The sequence below is a fragment of the Rhamphochromis sp. 'chilingali' genome, assembly GCF_963969265.1.
Source record: "Rhamphochromis sp. 'chilingali' genome assembly, chromosome: 7".
NCBI lineage: Eukaryota > Metazoa > Chordata > Actinopteri > Cichliformes > Cichlidae > Rhamphochromis > Rhamphochromis sp. 'chilingali'.
In genome coordinates, this window is record NC_137934.1 from 18469549 (window position 1) to 18488015 (window position 18467).

General features: G+C 43.4%; 1 protein-coding gene across 2 annotated transcripts in view; it reads right to left on the bottom strand.

The window, feature by feature from the left end:
* Positions 1-18: 18 nt before the first annotated feature.
* Positions 19-18467, bottom strand: part of lamb1b (laminin, beta 1b) — a 31938-nt gene continuing 13489 nt past the window's right edge. For both annotated transcript variants that reach the window (XM_080887804.1, XM_080887805.1), the window contains 23 exons: positions 17831-17943; positions 17666-17745; positions 16887-17022; positions 16656-16814; positions 15613-15746; positions 15419-15539; positions 14995-15181; positions 14756-14899; positions 14441-14672; positions 13013-13176; positions 12555-12779; positions 11106-11323; positions 10117-10213; positions 5033-5402; positions 4771-4955; positions 4381-4622; positions 4105-4308; positions 3869-4013; positions 3559-3766; positions 3037-3178; positions 1859-2035; positions 1621-1780; positions 19-1298 (listed from right to left, as the gene is read on the bottom strand). In XM_080887804.1, the coding sequence (XP_080743930.1) occupies positions 1162-1298; positions 1621-1780; positions 1859-2035; positions 3037-3178; positions 3559-3766; positions 3869-4013; positions 4105-4308; positions 4381-4622; positions 4771-4955; positions 5033-5402; positions 10117-10213; positions 11106-11323; positions 12555-12779; positions 13013-13176; positions 14441-14672; positions 14756-14899; positions 14995-15181; positions 15419-15539; positions 15613-15746; positions 16656-16814; positions 16887-17022; positions 17666-17745; positions 17831-17943 (3980 nt within the window). In that variant the 3' untranslated portion in view covers positions 19-1161. The remainder of the gene's footprint in view (positions 1299-1620; positions 1781-1858; positions 2036-3036; positions 3179-3558; positions 3767-3868; positions 4014-4104; positions 4309-4380; positions 4623-4770; positions 4956-5032; positions 5403-10116; positions 10214-11105; positions 11324-12554; positions 12780-13012; positions 13177-14440; positions 14673-14755; positions 14900-14994; positions 15182-15418; positions 15540-15612; positions 15747-16655; positions 16815-16886; positions 17023-17665; positions 17746-17830; positions 17944-18467) is intronic.

The window sequence follows — 18467 nt, forward strand, 5'->3', positions numbered from 1 at the left end:
GTCGAGTCACTTTAGAAGCTCGGCACAGGTGCCTTACAGCAGGCAAGCGTTGACAGGCTAAACCTGCTCTCAGGGCATCAGGGGCGGTATTCTATGGCAAATATTAATCAGGCTCCACAGTGCTGGGCAGCAAGCGCGGGGCCCACTAGAGGGCGTCACACCTTTATGACACCAGCATGAAGCCTGTTTCCGACTCGCTGATCAGACTTTCACACCACTGTCCTGCTGGAGGTCATTTTGTAGCTCTGGCTCTGCTCATCCTGTTCCTCTTTGCACAAAGGAGCAGATAGCGGGCTTGCTGATAGGTTCGGGGCTTTCTGCGGCCTCTTGGAAGGCTGTAGAGTAACTCTAGAGTGCCTGCATATCTCCTGGAATTTCCTTCCTGCTCTTAAGACTGTGCTGCGAGATACAGCAAACCTTCTGACATCTGAACATATATATGGACTACCTGTGTGACCTCTGTAGGGTCCTGGTATCACCTCATGCTTCCAGTAGTGACACTTTGGAAACCTGGGTGTAAACTAAACACAGTGTTGTTTTAATCTAACACTTATGTGTATGTTTGCAGACCCAACTGTCTGTACTATGATCATCAAAAGAAGTGCAGACACAGCTTTCCCTCAAGGTTTCTTTGTAATTCAGCTGCTTCTATCATCAAGTCTTCCAGGCTTTGTGGCTGTGCAGCCCATTTATCTGGTCTTTATTTATTTATAATAGGGAAAAAAGTGTTCTTTGTTTTTTTTACCAGAACACAAAAGATTAAACAAGACCAGCTGACATGTGTTTTTCTTGTAGTCGGGTTTATTATTGGCTGGTTGTTAAGGCGCCATGTCCAAGTGATATCTTTGGATTATTAAGTACATGTGAAATGTTAATCCTTTTAATATAGATATTTAGTTACAATTAAACACAGATTGTAGTAACGTATGCAGGTATATTGGCTTCGAGGTCATGATGGCTTCTTTCCTTCTGGACTCCTTACTTTAATACTCTAACGGTCTTTGGCAGCTTTAAAGCTTTTTTTCTGTCGTTGAAACATTTTTTGGCAACGTCAAATATATTAGTGTTTTTATTTAACAGCCGTAAAAGGAGCAGGCATGTAGGAGCAGTACGTCAGACACTTTGGCACTGTCAATAAAGTCAAAGGCGGCGATGGTTTCATCACAAACAGGTGCTGTACAGCGCTACTTTGCGGCTCATCTCCTCCAGCATGTTGCGGGCGGCTTGCTCCAGCTCGGCCAGCTCTTTAGCTTTGGCCTCCAGGATGCGCTGGTTGTCCACGTAGGAGACCTCTAACTCTGAAAACGCCACACAAAAACAAAACTGTCTTTTTTAACAGTTTAAATTTCTTGCACAAGTGGAATATTTTTTTCTTAATTTTTATATATCTGATCATACTTCAGAAACTGACTCAAGATCAGTCGGCTGGTTCGTAGCAGATTATTTCATGTGCTTCTGTGTATTTTTTTAACGGGAGAGGATCCAATAATGTAAAAAGAAACAGATCTAAACAAACAGGAAGAGAGCAAACTCCCTTCTTGTTTGTTAGAAATGCATTCATTTAAAAGAACAGAAGACAAAACTACAGAGTTATTATACATTTATCTGAACAGTGTTCACCTTTGAGTCTCTCCAGCTTTCTGCTGCTCTGATTGAGCAGCTCTATGGCCTCCTGCTGCAGTTCGTCTGCCCTCCTCTTCGCCTGCTGCACCGACTCCCCTTTAACCTCCACCTGGTCCTCCACCTCAGCGAATTTATCCTTCAGCCTCTCATTGAACTCCTGCACACACAAAAAAAACGCACTGCAGCAGGAGTGGATTCACATGCAAACCAACACGGATGCGCGCGTTTGTGAGACCTGCTCTGCTTCGTCGGCGTCCTGTTTGGCCTGCTGCGTCGTCTGCTCAGTCGACACCATTATCTCCTCCATCTCCAGGTTGTTCTGCCTCAGCAGGCCGACCTCCCTCTCCAGCTGCAGCAGGCGGCCCGTGGTGTTACTGAGCTTCAGCTCCGACTTGGCCGTCTCCGACTCCACCTGACGCACAAATGCACAGATTTATCTTGTCTTTTCTTTTTCACTTCTTCTTTTTAACTGTTCAGGGTTTGCCTCATACTCTTTCTGCTAATCCCACCATCATTAATTTCACCTGCATCTCATCCCTATTAAGCCAGAGTTTCTCCTGTGTGTTCACATGAAAGGAGTGGCGCTGGCAGCTTCTGACCAACCACAGCTAAAAAAAACAGGCTAAAGTTTAGCCTGTTCAATGCCAGGAAGGAAACCCAACTATAGCATAAGATATAAGGTCACAGAACTCATATAGAATAATAAGTTATCTTTAAACATCTATATTTATTACTGATGATCATCGGGGAAAGCTAAAGACTTCAGATGCTATTAAAAATCTTTGGACCCTCCTGTGATCCACAGATCTGAGGGATGGCTATTTTCCAGAGATTTGATTGGTAAGTAGCTGGTGACTTGTTGATCCAAACTGGGTTATTTTAGTTGTAAATATTTTTTCTGAATCCAGTTCAGTTTCAGGAAGTTTTTGGAGCTCATTCAATCTTTCAAGTTTAGTTTAATTTTAGTTAAACTTGAATACCTTTTGTATCTTTATAATTTATTTTGTGGGTGGCGTTGTCAGGCATTAGTAAGTCAGTTTCCTTTACGTACATTCAACTTTTGTTTGCTATATTATTTTTATTTTTTCAAAGTTTCTAATTTAATTTGTTATTTTTTTATGTTTATTTTTAATAGCTTAGACTAAAAATGCTTTTTAAAATAAAAATATTACGTCCGAACACCCGACAGCAATAAAACATTTTTATATCACTGTGATTAAACTAAATCAAAGCTGAGCGTTTCCTGACTGAAATATTGTTTTTAAAGTCAGTTGTTACTGAAAACAAGGCAGACCGTTCTAAAACGGCAACAACGTACGACTCCATCTCTTGAACTTTGTGCTGTTTTTGTCATCCCGAAACAGTAAACGGAGTCACTGAATCAAACCGCATCATCACTGAGGTCAGCCGTACAGCGTTCAGCAGGTCCATGGTGCCCTTGGTGTTGTTCTGGGCCAACTCAATGGCGTCCATGGCGATGCTCTGAGCGCGGTCGGTCTCGTCCAGGGCAGCCTTAACTACTTCTGCGGTGTCCTTCATGTTAGACGCTTTCTCGCTGACAGACAGGGAGAAAGAAAGATGGGTTTATTTACACATTTCTGTCAGAGGCAGCCAATCAGAAGAATGTCAGTTCAAAGGGGGAGGAGCTAAAACAGCTTGTTTTTCACATTTTAAATTTGCAGTTGGCTGCTCGCTGACCGCTTCACTGACTGACCTCCTGTGTTTGAGCTCAAACTGGTAACAAGGATTTAGATTTTGACCAATCACCTGCCTCTGATGTCCTGCATTTGGCTCGTAGTCCAAGAAAATGTTTACAACAATTACAGAAGAAAGCAAAAATATTGCCACCTGTAAGACTGCAAAAAAGATTTTTTCATGTTGAATTTTTTTATCCCGTTCCTCCTGTTTTCCATCCTGTCAGTCGTCACGTGTTACCTTGCAGCCTTAGCCTCCTTCAGCAGCGACTCGGCCGCCATGACATCCTCCGCGCTCTGACTGAGGATCGTCTCCACACTGGTCAGAGTGGTGACCTTCTCCCTGATCTCGTCCGTCAGCTCCTGAAGCTTCTCGGCCGACGTCGGCATCTCCAGAGCCAAAACCTCGTTTGCCAAGGCCTCGATAACGGACGCGTCTGCTTTCTCATCTGGATAAACGCAGACCAAACATAAATGAACCGTTTTATTTTAAGAAACGTGCATAAATTTTTACACATTGTGAAGACTAGACGTGTACAGGAGAAACTCACTCATGAGAAGATCTCGAATCTCCCTGATGAGGTTGCGGAGCTGCTCGTTGCTCTGCTCCACTCTCTCTTTGCTCTGGTTGGATTTGATCAGCACCTCCAGAGCGTTCGCTTTGGCTTCGTTTGCTCGGATGTTCGCTTCCCACACCTGAGCAGAGTGTCCACACAGGTCCAGGTTACCTGTCTCACATCCACCTGCAGGTGTTCCACATTATAACACGACGACCATGTTCACTTACCATCCTGGAGAGCTTGTCTACCTCCTGCATAGCTTCTAGGATCGCCTGTTCCAGCTCATTGGCTGAATTGAGAGACGTCTGAGCGGTTGTGACAGCGCCTCCACACTCTTCTCCTCCACAGCGAGGCGCTCCATCCTCGTTGGTGCAGCCCAACCCGCCACAGGTGGAGCAGCCATCATCACCTTCAGAGGCTCCACCACAAATCTACAGAGAAAGACAGAATTACCAACAAAGGTGAACGTGTGATAGACAGATGCGATCTTCCCGTGTTCTCACCTTTTCACTTAGTGAAGACAGGCTAAATTTATCGAGCTCTTTGGACAGCTTGTCCAGCTTCTGCATGTTTCTCTGTTGTTTTCGGTCAAATTCCTTCTTCGTGCTGCTCAGTTTGTCCTCCGTGGCTTTCCGTACTGCAACTGACTGCTTGACTGTGTTGCCAGGGTCGCTCGTAGAAGCATTGGTGCGCTGCTCTGCCATCCTAGACTGCATGTGCGCAGCAGTAATAGTCTCCAGGGCACCTGGAAGCAGTAAAGTTAGGGAACAGTGAAACAGGGCTGGACGGAAATGTAGTACTGATGTACCGATTAAAACGTGCCGACTTTCTGTCTTGGCTAAGCTGTAAAGGTCTAAGAGTGAAGCTTTAGGCTGAAGCACTTGATTTCTCACCGTGTATGTTGGCGTTCTTGGCGTCGTCCACCTGCTGTCTCAGCCTCTGGACGCTCATCTCCAACTGGTTTGCCTCAACAGTCAGCACGTCTAAGTCTGCATCGGTGGCATTTGCATCACTCTGAAGAAGTTCCAAGGCTTCCTCGGTTGTGTTGAGCTTTCCATTGAGATAGGACATCACACCACTAAAAGCACAGTGAAACAATAAACACCAGTTGCTTGCTACAACCCCAAGTAAGCCTCTGTTTGGTGGTGTGCATACGTTATCTGATGCATCAGCTCCTGTATCTGCTCCAGCTTCACCGTGGCGGCGTTGCTCTCCAAGATGTCTCTGACAGCCTTGGAGTTTCTCTCGAGACTTCCAATCAACTCTTTGTACGGCGCCGTCACTCCGACAGTCTGCAGCTCGTTCACTTTGGCCTCCAGTCGGTGAGTTTGGTTGGTCAGCTCCTCGACCACGGTGTCCCAAGCCGCAAAGCACTTGTGGCAGGGTTTGCAGTCAGGGAACTCACCGTGGTAACCCCTAGCACACTCGTTGCACCGGGGGCCCGCCACGCCCTCCACACAGGTACACTGCCCTGTGGCACGATGACACTGCTCACTGGAGATCCCCCGGTGGTCGCAGTCACAAGCTAGAAACACACACAGGAAGGTGGAGACGCCAACTAAAAAAACGACTCCCAAGGGTGAAACAACCCAAATGTTTAATTAATAACAGTTTTTTGTTGTTTGTGTTTGTATATCAAGTTTTATATTCTGTATTTGTTGTAGTTTTAATGCAGTACTGAAGCAGATTTAATGCGATAGGGACTTAAATAAAGGTAAAAACATAGCAGTGTTTCTTTCTGCACTGTTCCTGCTGGTGTTAAAGGGCGAGAGGCAGGGCAGACTCAAATCATGTCACCAATCTGTTGCAGTTAACCAATGGCAGTTGACCTTACATAGAGAAACCGATGCAGACACGAGGAGGACGCAACCTTCCCAGGACCTTCTTGCTGAGTGTTTAGAACTAACCTTCAACTTTAAGTTTTATAATGTCAGAACAATAAAAACAGTAAAAACATGTAAGTTACGCGCAGCCCTCATAATCCAAAAAAAACATCTTCAAGTTTTTGTCTCCTTGGGAAGTAAGTCACTTAAAGTTTATTTAACCTCAAATGGTTTCAGTAAATAAACTTGGACATGAATATGACCTCGAAGGTCAGGTTTCGGTCGCTCCATGGGGGGAAAAAAAGGAATATCACGTGTCAGAAAGAAGGAAAAAACAGTCTGACAGATATTCCCCATCAGTGTTCCTGTACTTAGAACATAGAGAACATATCAAATGTCTAAACTGAGACATTTGATTATTTCATGAAACATTTGATGGCAGTATGTCTCAGAGAAAAAGGGAGCAAAAAAAAATGCTTGAGGAGCATTTTTGCAACCAATTCACTTTAAAAAGAACTAGTGCTGTCAGCATTAATCTCCTTAATCTTGCCGTGCAGCCCCACGCACGAGGCGATCCGCGCTAACTCGCTAACGGACATTTGCCGCGTTAATGCGGTTATGCCGTTACCATAATTTTAATGAGATTAACGCTGACAAAAAAGAACATCTTAGAGACAGACAGAGGTTCACCAATCTGCAAAAAAACTGTCTACAAATTGTCCGACAATTTTACAATAACATTCCTCAAGGTAAAATCATGACGACTTTGAATATCTTGTCATCTACAGTTTATGTCATAACAACATCAGAAGATCTCTGTGCGCAAGAGACAAGACCAAAAGTCACTGGATTGTGGTGTTCAGGCCCTCAGACAGCACTGCATTAAAAAACAGACATGATTCTGTCATTACTGAGATCACTGCATGAGCACAGTTCTCTGTGCCATCTATAAATCCAACCTCTGTGATGCAAAGAAGAAGCCACATGTGCGCATGATCCAGAAACACCGCTGTCTTCTCTGAGTAAAAGTGGAAAGCTGAGGTCAGACGAACTGAAATTTTAAATTCTTTCTTGGAAAACATGGACCCCGCATCCTCTAGACTAAAGAGGAGAGGGATCATACAGCTTGATATCAATGCTCAGTTTGAAGTCTGGAATTTGTAATCAAGAAAAAAAAACTAAGAAGAAGACTGAGGACTGCTGAGCAGCTGGAATCCTCCCTCAGATGAGAACTGCTGGTTTGCTCAGTTCCCAGACGTTTGTGGACTGTTGTAAAAAGAAGAGGGGATGCTTTGAAATTGTACATTTTTTCAGTTTAAACATGTGGTATGTTTTTCAATATTCTACTGTGTATAAATGAGATTTTCTGGTTTTTATTTTTATTTTATGCAGTGAGCGTCCAAACCTTTTGGGGTTATATTTGTGTGATTTATGCAACAGAAGGTGAGGCTTTAATGAGGTTGAATTGTTACATCTTTCTGCAGAAACACAGTCATGGATGAATGTAAATGGTGATTATTGGTTACTAATTGAGAAAAGCTACACTACTATTATATTAAAAAGACATTTTAACCGCTGACACTTGTAAATCTGAGGCGTTTTTTTTTTATCTGCATACAACATATACATATAACACTCCTCACTGAGGAGGCCACAGTGTTCCTGTAAATTGGTGCATTATTTCATCATCTGTGCAGAAAGGAGGTGAAGTCCAGCTGCTTTCAAGGCTTAAAAGACCATCAGAGAATTCAATGGGAATATTTCATATTCCTGTTTCCTCTGTGTGTTTGTCCGTGGCGAAAATGGGAAGCCTGGGAATTCTGGAGAACATCTGTTTCTCATGAGAAGAGGTCATTCCCAGATCCAGCTGCCCCTGCTGCTCTCTCTTTCTCTGAGGGTGAGCCAGCTACTGTGGGACACTTTACTGCAGATCGACTCTTCAGCAGTTTGTTTCGCAGACAATAAAAATTTTCAGGATCCAAAAACAAAGCTGAGCGCCAACCCGGCTGACTGAGTGCTACCAACACGTAACTGCTGTCGGAGTAAGCCGAATCATCTGGAAACCATTTCAAAGCTATCGCTGCTGGTCTCCCACTGAGTCACAAGAATAACATCCTGTGAGAACATGAATACTAAGATCCAACCACAAGGACACATCAGGAAGTATTAGAATAGTGATGGTTTAGCTCCAACGTGCTGAAATAGAAGTGAGGGTATTGCTGGTGCTCAGCGTAAGACTGAAGGTCTGCAGTGTGAAGACAATACTGATAAAAATAAAAACAAGGCCACAGTGGCATGTCCTTCTTAACTCCTTCCCTATTCAGGGTCTCAGAGGGGCTGGAGCCTCATTAAGTTTCCCTTTCTGTGGCGCAGAAGGCAAAAAGGCTGCTAGAAAGTTATATAAGCTTGTGAGATGTTTAGAGCTACAAAAACTTCACAAAAGGCAAAGGAAAAATAAGCACCGTACCATCAGACCGTACGTACCACCTGGGGGCGGCAAAAACAAGCTGATATGATGAATTTCGGAGTCGTTTCTAGACTAGATGCTGCTTCAGGGTGCCGCTAACCTCCGAATATTTGTCTGCTTCACCATGAAATACTTCATTGTGTTCATCGGGTAGTTTTTTACTGCACTTGTGTCCCACACAGGTTTACTTGAAACAAACTCCAGAATCTTTGGAAGAATCTGTTTTTCACAGCTCAGTCTTGAGCTCAGTCTCAACACATTAAACCACTTTTAAAAAACGATTTCTTCCTGCTTGCTTTCACGACTAATTGAGCAGGGTAGCCTGCCGTTTATCTTACTCACTTTGTTTTTATTTGATCTTAACATATATTCATTGTTGATTTAGTGACTGTATATCATATATATATTTTGTATAATCCCTACAGCACTTTGGTTCACTGAGGGTGTTTTTCTTTTTAATGGGCTTTAGAAACAAACGTTTTTGACACAAGTTCATCTAAGTTGCACAGGCAGGTTTTTGAAGTTGGAGCCCTTTGATCTGTCCATGTCCCAGGCTATTTTACCCAACCAACACAGCCCCATATCTGCAATCCTGTCTCCAAATTACCCCCACTTCCAAGAATTCTTGAGAAAGTGGTTATAAAGCAGCTCGTAGAGGTAATGAAAGACAACAACCTCTCTGGCAGTACAGAAACCGCTTTACTTTGGCTTCAATTTCAGGTAATCTTACTGTTCTTATTTTAACTGGTGAAGTCAGAGAGGAAAGACTGACATGGTTCGGACATGTGCAGAGGAGGGATAGTAGACATATTGGTGCTGCCAGGGAGGAGGAAATGAGCCTCAGAGGAGATTCATGAATGTGGTGAAGGTTGGTGTGACAGAAGGAGATGGTAGAAACAGGGTGAGATGGAGGAAGGTGATCCACCATGGTGACCTCTAAAGTAAGGAGGAGCAGAAACAGGAGGATAAAGCTTTTACTAGGCCTTACTACAGCATTTGATAGTTGACCGTAGCATTTCCCTCAAGAGACTTAGGAATGAGGCTGACCAAAGCAGAAAGGCACTCAAATGGGTCTCATCCTACTTCTACTTCACCTGTAGAGTATTCAGAGTCACTGCGGTCAACTTTATTTCATCAGCTGATCTAATAAGATGTGGAGTCCCACAGGGCTCGGTTCTTGGACCTACTTGTTTAGTTTCCATCTGTTGTTAGTTGATATTATGCCTGTTAAATGTCTCGTTCAGGAAAAGCACATAAAAACAGAGCCTCTCCATTCTTCCCACGTTGCCATTAAAAACAAGAGGACTTCCAATTTCTTACAACTGATAAAATGTGTCTTTATTGTTCCTGATCATATTTCTAATAGTGCCGCTGTCCATCTTAAACAACTAAAAACCGACCACCAGCAAGCTACTCAACACCTGAGCATTACTTTGAACATGTCAGTGTCTACCAGCAGTCAAAAGACTTTTACACTGAATTTTAGTTAATACAGTCAAGTTTTTCTTTTAAAAAACGAGACATAGTTTCTACATTTTCCCTGTAAGTTACTGAAATATCCTTTTACATTTTACAATGGGCTCTGTATGTTTGTATAAAATTCTGAGTAAAGAAATATGTTGGTGGGTCAGACTCACTAAGTAACCGGGATTATTTTAGTAGTAATTAATTTCTCCTGTGCTCAGTTTGTCTCACCTGTTACCCTGTTAGTATTCTTGCTATATGCATCCACCCCCCTGTTTCCCACAGCCAGCTGCCAGATAGTCTTGTTCTCACTGACATGAAACTTTCCAGGGATATCCCAGAGTTCCTGATGGTTTCTTGTTTGCATTTTTCTGTCATGTTTAAAGTAGTTCACCGAGTTCTTTCTTGTATACTCCCTAGCAGACTGGCTGACCTTCAAATGTTTGACTCTCTGGTCCTGCATTTGGGTGGTGGTGATATCTTACCATAACATTTGACCTCTGGATTCCCCCAGAAGAGCTCTTTGCACTCCCGGCACATCCGGCCACCAAAACCGGGCTTGCACATGCATTGTCCTGTAACCTGCAGGCAGCGCAAAAAACACAGCGATCAGGTCAGAGCGTTCAATAAACTTCAAAGCTCTTCTCTCCGATGCAGACACAATAAAGCTTTGAAGTTTGGCAGAATTTGTTCCTGCCAGGAAAGAAAATTCCTGTGTCATTCCACAGTGTATTCCGAGACTTCCTTCCTCCGATGGAATGAAGCCAGTAAACACAGAAAGCTGAAAGTTTCGTGTGAGTGAGTGTCATCAGTTCTTTACATGTGAGAGGAGAGAAGCAGGTCCTAAACAGCTGGAGTCCATATACAGTATCAAAAACTACTTGAAGTTGTTGGGATGGTCACACCCTACGGTGTGGGGGTTTGGGAAAACCAATCCCCAACACTATGTAAGAGAAAGTTTGGAAACAGCAGCTCATAGATGGACAGGATTTTGTGGTTCATTTCAGATCGTGTTCAGAGAGAGTTAACTGGAGTAGCTGCTGAGACGATGGTGCGGGGGTTTCATTACTTAATTAACTGGAGTTTAGATTTTTTGTTCTCCTGAAATGTCAATACTGTCCTTGGATACATATCCACATGTTTCCGTCCACACTGTTTGCTCCGGTTCTTTTCCCAACTGTTACTATAAATACCCATTCGTATATCTTTATACATACATCCAGCCTGGCAGATACAGGAAAAATCTGAGCAGGGAAACCATTCATCTGGCATTGACCTGCTTGGTATGGATAATCCTACCAGAAATAAAAATTTCTAGTGGTATTTGTGCTCCAGGTGGCTCACACCAAGCAACTGAGCACAAGTTTTAGATTTCATCACCTAAAATGTCTCTAAAAGTTAAAAGGCTTACCCAAAAGTTACTGCATGATAGTGTTAAAGGACAAAATATGGTTATAAACACAGTCTGCCTCACCTCATTGCAGGAGGATTTGAACGAGTGGACAGGATCGCAGTCGCAGCGCTGGCAGCCCGTCCCGCTGGTGAGGTTCCACGTATCTGGAGCGCAGCGGTCGCAGTGCTGACCGACCACGTTGGGCTGGCAGGGACACTGGCCACTGCGCTGGTCGCACTGACAGTCATCGGGGGACGAACAGGCATAAGGAATCGTCCCTACTGAATAACACGTGCACTCTGCGGAGTGAAGAAAGAAAGAAACAAGAAAGATGCACCGCAGAATTATGGGAAATTTACTGGCTAGATGGATATTTGAGATCTGTCTATGTTTGTTAACATAGACTAGCTGCTTTTACAGCAAGAAATCAGCAAGTGTTTGTAGTCAAGTCGCCAACTTTAAAATTACAAGTGACCAAAGCAATCATGAGGAGGATTTGGTGCAGCACCTTCTTTGTCCAATATCCAATTCGCTATTTTGGATGTGACGAATTCTCAAGCAATGCTCGCAATATGTCACACAAGAAACCACAACAGACTCCAATTTTAAAACGTCCACCTTTACATTTTGACATAAATTCTCTGGTAAATTGAACTTCTGCGGATTTAACTATTCCAACAGTCTGGGTCCAGTTTAGCTGCTTTTGACTGCTCCTTTGTCACAGGGGGTTGCTACCTGATCCAACCACAAAGGGGATTTGAGGCTCTGGCTAGAATCAAATCAGCAACCTTCTCGTTACCAAGTAAATATGCTAACCACTCTACCATTAGGTCCAAATGTATTCATGATGATCACTTTTGGATACACAAAAAGAAGATGGCAACGATCCAAATGCTAAACTCAGAAAAAAGGTCGTCCACAATCCAATGGCAGACACTACTTTGACTGTGTCTATCTTTTAAATACAGTCTATAGCACAGGTGTCGAACTCCAAGCCTCGAGGGCCGGTGTCCTGCAGGTTTTAGATGTGTCCTTGATCCAACACAGCTGATTTAAATGGCTAAATTACCTCCTCAACATTTCTCAAAGTTCTCCAGAAGCCTGGTCATGAACTAATCATTTGATTCAGGTGTGTTGACCCAGGGTGATATCTAAAACCTGCAGGACACCGGCCCTCGAGGCCTGGAGTTCAACGCCCCTGGTCTATAGCTGGCGCTGAGCTTACATGAAGTGGGGGACAACATTTTTTCGTCCCAAATGGTCAGACTAACTTAGATAAAGTAAAAGCTAACGGCCATACGGTACCCAAATTAGGACGACATCTTGCCAATTTACTGATACAACTACTACAAAAGTCAGAGGTCACTGTAATCACATGCACCAAGACTGGGAGGATGTGTACTGGCCTCCTTCTGGCTGTGGCTACAATTATTTAGCAGGAAAGTGAAACCGGCATTACACACAGGAAGCACTAACAAATATATTTTTGGATAACAATAAATATGATGAATCATGTTCAGCTGTACTCACTCCTGCAGCTCTGTGTGGTAGCATTGCCATAGTAACCCAGTTTGCAGTGCTGGCACCCGTCGCCCTGGGTGTGGTACAGGCATTTGAGACAGGCGCCGGTGCGAGCATCGCAGGAGTCCAGGTCGTGCATGTCGATGTTGTTGTTGCACTGGCAGGGCATGCAGCGCCCACCGGGCACCAGAGGATTCCCAAAGTAACCCGGGGCACACTCGTCGCACCTGACACCTGGAAGGGATGCAGGAGACAAGTCAGCTGGTATGGTATCGTACATGAGACCTCAAGTTTGTTGCTTTTCTTTTCCTCTTGAATCTAAAGATTGAGGTCTGGCACGCTAATTACAGACTACTGAAGTGTGTTTGTACTTGTGATGAGCGTGTGACGTGAAGACATGTTGACAAAAACTGCACCTGAGCCCCGCTTACATAAAAACAAATCTGTGAAGTGTTGTGTTTACATGCCTTTGTATCCGCGGCCACACACACACACCAGCTGATTGGTATTAGGCAGAAGGTAACAGCTGTCCGCAAACTGGCGTCTGCTGCGTGGCCCATCAGGACACATACAAGGGCGACAGTATCCGCCTGAACCCAGCTCTGGGTCACCATGGTAACCGCTCAAACACCTGGTAGCAGAAGAAAAGGTGTTAATGGATCCTTCAGTTTAGATCTGGAAGGAAAAGGTTAGTAAAAATCAACTGTTTCTGAGAGACACCTGAGTACTGAAGAAATGTCTGCCCAAACTGCAACGTCCCATATAGCTGCATTCATATAATTTTGCCTTAAAATTACATCGGATAGACTCAGTTCAACACAGGAGAGAAGGAGCTGGGTTTGGATGGGTTGCAAAGCGGCTTGCAGATCCACAACTCCAGCACTGTGCAGTTTTCCTCAGACAACTTAATAATAATAATAATAATAATAATGATAATAATAATAATAATAATCTTTATAAGCCTCTTTCTGCTGCTCAAAAACTAAATAAATAATATAAAATAAAAATGTTGCCATCCATAACTGAACATTTTGATTTATTAACTAGAAATTTCAGGATTTCTTTATTTTCAGGTCATTTTCTCAGAAGTTTGAGTTAATAGGCCAAATTCTTGAGATAACAACCTGAAACTTTAAATTATGAACGGCAAAAAAAGGAAATGGAAGTTTTATTTGAAGTGTCTTCATCACTAGCAGTGTTACGCAAGAAAAAAACCCAAATGAAACGTTTATTCTTTTATTTTCAACCCTGTAATGCCAAGTGTGTCATATTTGATGCGTAAGATTTTGTGAGTTTTTTAAGATTTCTGCATGATTGGAGTGTTTTTTTCCCTAAAAAAACGGAATAAAATGCACAATTAACTTTTCTAAGCAATGAAACTGCACAAGAATATATAAATCTCATTTCTAGAAAATAGTCTCTGTAAGAAGGTTCAATAAACACTCACTAATAACAGTGTTTATAACCCATAAACACGGTCAAATTGAATTTTCTGGTAATTCTTTAATGGTTCAGGGTTTACAGGGATAAATGACAGAAAACTGAATTAACTGAGGAAGTCAGGTTTTTTGTCCTGTTCTTTTTGTAACTGATGCTTGTGCTTATTGTTCTCATCTTTAATTCAAATTTGACAAATACTGTGGGCTAAGAAATGCTATCTTCTGCTGTCCTTATATGTTGCCACCTTTTTTTTTTTAGACATCTACACTCCTTTCCACACATTGGGGTTTAATGGTTAAATCTCCCTTTTTCCTTGACCAAGGAAATGAGTTTTGAGGCCCTTGAAAAGCTATTATACTAATTCTTTTATGTTGAATCTCTATAATATCTGTCTCTACCTCACTAGTATTAGCAGATTTAAGCTACCACCACTGCATCTACATTCACATCCTCACCTCTCGCAGTGGTGTCCGGTGGTGAAGTCTCTGCAGCCCTGACACTCTCCAGTCTGAGGGTGGCAGTACTCGCTGTGGCCGTTACACTGGCACGGTCGGCAATGAGGGAAGCCCCAGAAGCCCGGCAGGCAGTGTGAACACTGGCGACCCGTGGCCCCTGAAACACACTCGCAGTGGCCGGTGGCCTCGTGGCACAAGGGGCTGACAGAGCCCAGAGGGTCACAGTTACAAGCTGTGGGGGTGAAGGGATTAGGATTAAAGAAAACATTTAAACTGAAGATGAACACGTCGGCATTGAACTTCAGCTGCACTCACGTCTGCAGCCGGCGGGGCCGAACAGGAAGGTAGCCGGGGCGCAACGGTCGCAGTTCCTGCCTGCGATGTTGTGTCGGCACTGGCACTGACCGCCACTGGGGTCACACAGGGAGCTGAGTGAACCCTGAGGGTCACACTGGCAAGCTGAGGGATGAGATTGGGGGGGAAAGGTGATGAGAGTGGAAGCAGGAACAATTTTTAACATCTTCAGATTCTGAAGATGAAGATGAACTACACACCCATGGCTCCTTTGTGCAGCAAGGCAGAGGCACTGAAGATGTACTGTTTACAGATGTCGGTCATGGGGCTCTTTATGATGCTCTGGCTGTTCTCCAGACATCGATAGCGCTGGAACGTATCCCATGCTTGCTCTCCCACGTCTCCGTGGAACATTTCTAGCTCTCTGACACGGGGCATCAGCACCACCTTTAAAAACAGAGAAGAGCGTAAGGAGCTACTGAGGGCCACTATGGACCAACAGTTGGAGCTTTCACTGGCTTGGAAGGACATGAAATGTTCCTAAAGCAACTGCTTTAGAAAATGAGTGTCCGTGGTCTTAAGTTTTTACATTTCAAGAGAGCCGTACGATCTGAGCAGGACAGGTCCTGGAGTACAGGCAGGACCTGTCTGAACAGGTGTGTGTTTGTGTGCAAAGCCACATACCGAATCGATGAGTGTGTACGGGTTCTGGACGGTGCTGACTGACGAGTAGAGAGGCAGATTGAGTTGGATCGTGTAGTTCAGCCCTTTCTCAAAACACACCGGCCTCACCAGCAACACATGTCTGAAACACACACACAGAGTTAGTTTATGTGTCTGTGTGAGCATGTTCAGTGTACAGTAAATGAATGTTTTACCTGGATCCAGGTGGAAGAGAGATCGACTGCTGGTCTCCGCTCTGGAAAGAGTTACTGCAGTGACTGGAGTAGTTTGGAGGGTTGAAGACGGGGCGCTGCACTTGGATGTTCACCTCCTCCCATTGCTCCGGTAGCTGTCGACAAACAAACATACATGTGGTATTCCTTCATCGTTCCTCCGTCTTTGTTTCTGTTTGAGTGTATTTATTCAAATAAACTGTCCATAGGCTACCCTGTGTCACATGTTTCATGAAAAAGAGATAGTTGGCATTCAGGCAAAGTTTTTCCCAATCTTCTGTCCAACTTTGGTGAATGAATTATTGCCCTAGTTTCTTGTTCTTAGCTAACAGGAGAGGTACCCGGTGTGGTCTTCTGCTGCTGTAGTATTCAGACATGCTCTTCTGCATACTTTGGTTGTAACGAGTGTTTTTTTTAAGTTACTGTTGCCTTCGACTTGAAACAGTCTGGCAATCCTCCTCTGAGAACTGCCGCTCACTGGATGTTTCCTCTTACTCGGACCGTTCTCTGTAAACTCTAGAGATGGCTGTGCAGTGTACTGCTGATCTCAGTAGATCGACAGTTTGTGAAATACTCTGAGAAGCTCGTCTGGCACCAACAACCATGTCATGTTGAAAGTAACTTAAATTTGAGCTTCAGCAGGTCATCTCGAGCACATGCCTGAATGCACTGAGTTGCTGCCATGTGATTGGCTGATTAGATATTTCTCTAAACAATGGTATTCCAGTTGGCAAACAGCTGTCACATACTTCATATTTATCAACACTTATTGATGAACTAGATAACTCAGGGTTTATGTAGAGAATATTTTCATTTAATTAATGACGGAAAGGACAGGAGATTGACGTTTGCACGAGTTTTCTGCCTGTTTGTCTGCCTGCTCAAAAGATTACGCAAAAATATTCGACCAAACTTTAGGAAAATGTTCAGTAAAGAAAGAAACCATAAAAAGTTAGTGACAAAGGTTCTTTCAAAACGCCATGGAGCAATAACCGACTCTGAAATATGCAAATCATTTGTGTTACCTGTGGCTCATAGCGTATAAGGATGTCATAGTCCATGGACTCGGGAATATTGTCGATGCTGAACTCTAGATAGGTTCCTTCTGGCACATTAACGAAGCCCATACCAGTCCACGTAGGACTCCGACCTTCAGGATAGGGCCGAGGTACCAGCGTCACGCCCTGATGGGGAAACAAACGTTCACAAATCTGGAGGGAAAAAAAAGCACCACAAGCCGATGTGAACACACTCACAGGGCCGCGCTTGGCGTCCTCTGCCTCGTATATGTAGTGATCCAGAGCCATGAAGTAGTAGCCGGACTCGACCTGATCGCAGCGGCGCCCGAACATGTGCTCCCTGCACACACACTGTCCTGTGTGAGGATCGCAGCTGTGGAGAGATGGCAGGTCGGAAAAAGAAAGACAAAGTTTTACACATCCACATGCTTAAACTATTTTTTTCCTTGTTTATAATTTAATGAAAATGGTGAGATCTTCCATTAATTTCATTGCTTCCTGTTAGACATCTTTCTTCTTTAGAGGCAAAACAGCTGCACATCTTTCTGCAGGAGCTGTTCTATTTAATGGTCAATGGTAATCTCTTCTTGCCTCCATGTACAATTGTAAAATGTATTTTAATAAAAAATAACTAATATAGAAACATGCATCTGTCTAGCATAGACCTTCACTTTGGTTAAGAAGTGGCCTGAGTCACATGCAAACAGAAACTTCTGGAGGTGAAAATATGCAACCATAAACTGCAGTTCCTAACCTGGCCACTTGAGGCTGTCTTAAAAAACAAGCCAATCCCAAAGACACAAAACGCTTTACTTTACAGCAGTGAAAAAGCCTGTTTGCAGACTTATATGAAAACTGCTTTATTGGACATTTTTCCAAAAATTAAGGGTCATTTTATGCTCAAAACATTTTTGTGATGAAGGAAACATTTGGTCAGCTGGCATGAAATGACCCACTTACCTGTCATATTACTAAAACTAAACACAGATGTTTTTAATATCATTAATTACACCTACTCATTGTTGACAGCCCCGCCCTGGTCACAGTCACATGGTCTGCAGCCATCCATGTCATTGGACAGACCCCAATGCTGTGGCTGTAAAAGCAGAAAGCAGATGTTTATGAGTAATAAGCGCACTAAGGCAGAGAGGAAGGTATCCAGAGTGAGCGTGGATCCGTACCCGACACTGATCACAGTTGTGTCCTTCGACGAGGCGTTTGCAGAAGCAGCGTCCTGTGTCTGAATCACACGGCTTTCCTCCTGGCAGCATTCCCAGCGGATTACAGGTACAAGCTGCCAAAACGCAAAACGAAGCAACAGGATAAACTGCATCAGCCTGTCTGACTGTAGTTACTGTATGTTTATCTATACTGAGTATGTTTGTGTCTATTTTCATTTGAAGTTCTGTGGTATTACTATGATATTTTATTATTATTGTCTTCCTCGAACCAAATCACTTCAATTTTTTTATCCTAAAATTCCACAAATGTACATATTAACATGCTGAAATTAGGGTATATTTAATATACTATGATCTATTTGAATTTTAAAATGTAGAGGGACTTCTCTATAGATTATACAGGAAGTAAGAACTTTGTGCTGCATTATTATTTGCACAGCGGATGGATTCACATGTGTGATTTGGCTGATTTTGCACAGGATGCCCTTCCTGATCTAACCTCCCATTCATCTGGATCTGGGACCATCGACATATTTAGAGTTTTCACCAACATACCAACAACCTTAACCTTAGTTTAAGGTTTGCTCGGTTTTTCAGGCTTTAATTACGAATTAACTCACTTTATTTTGTAGCATTT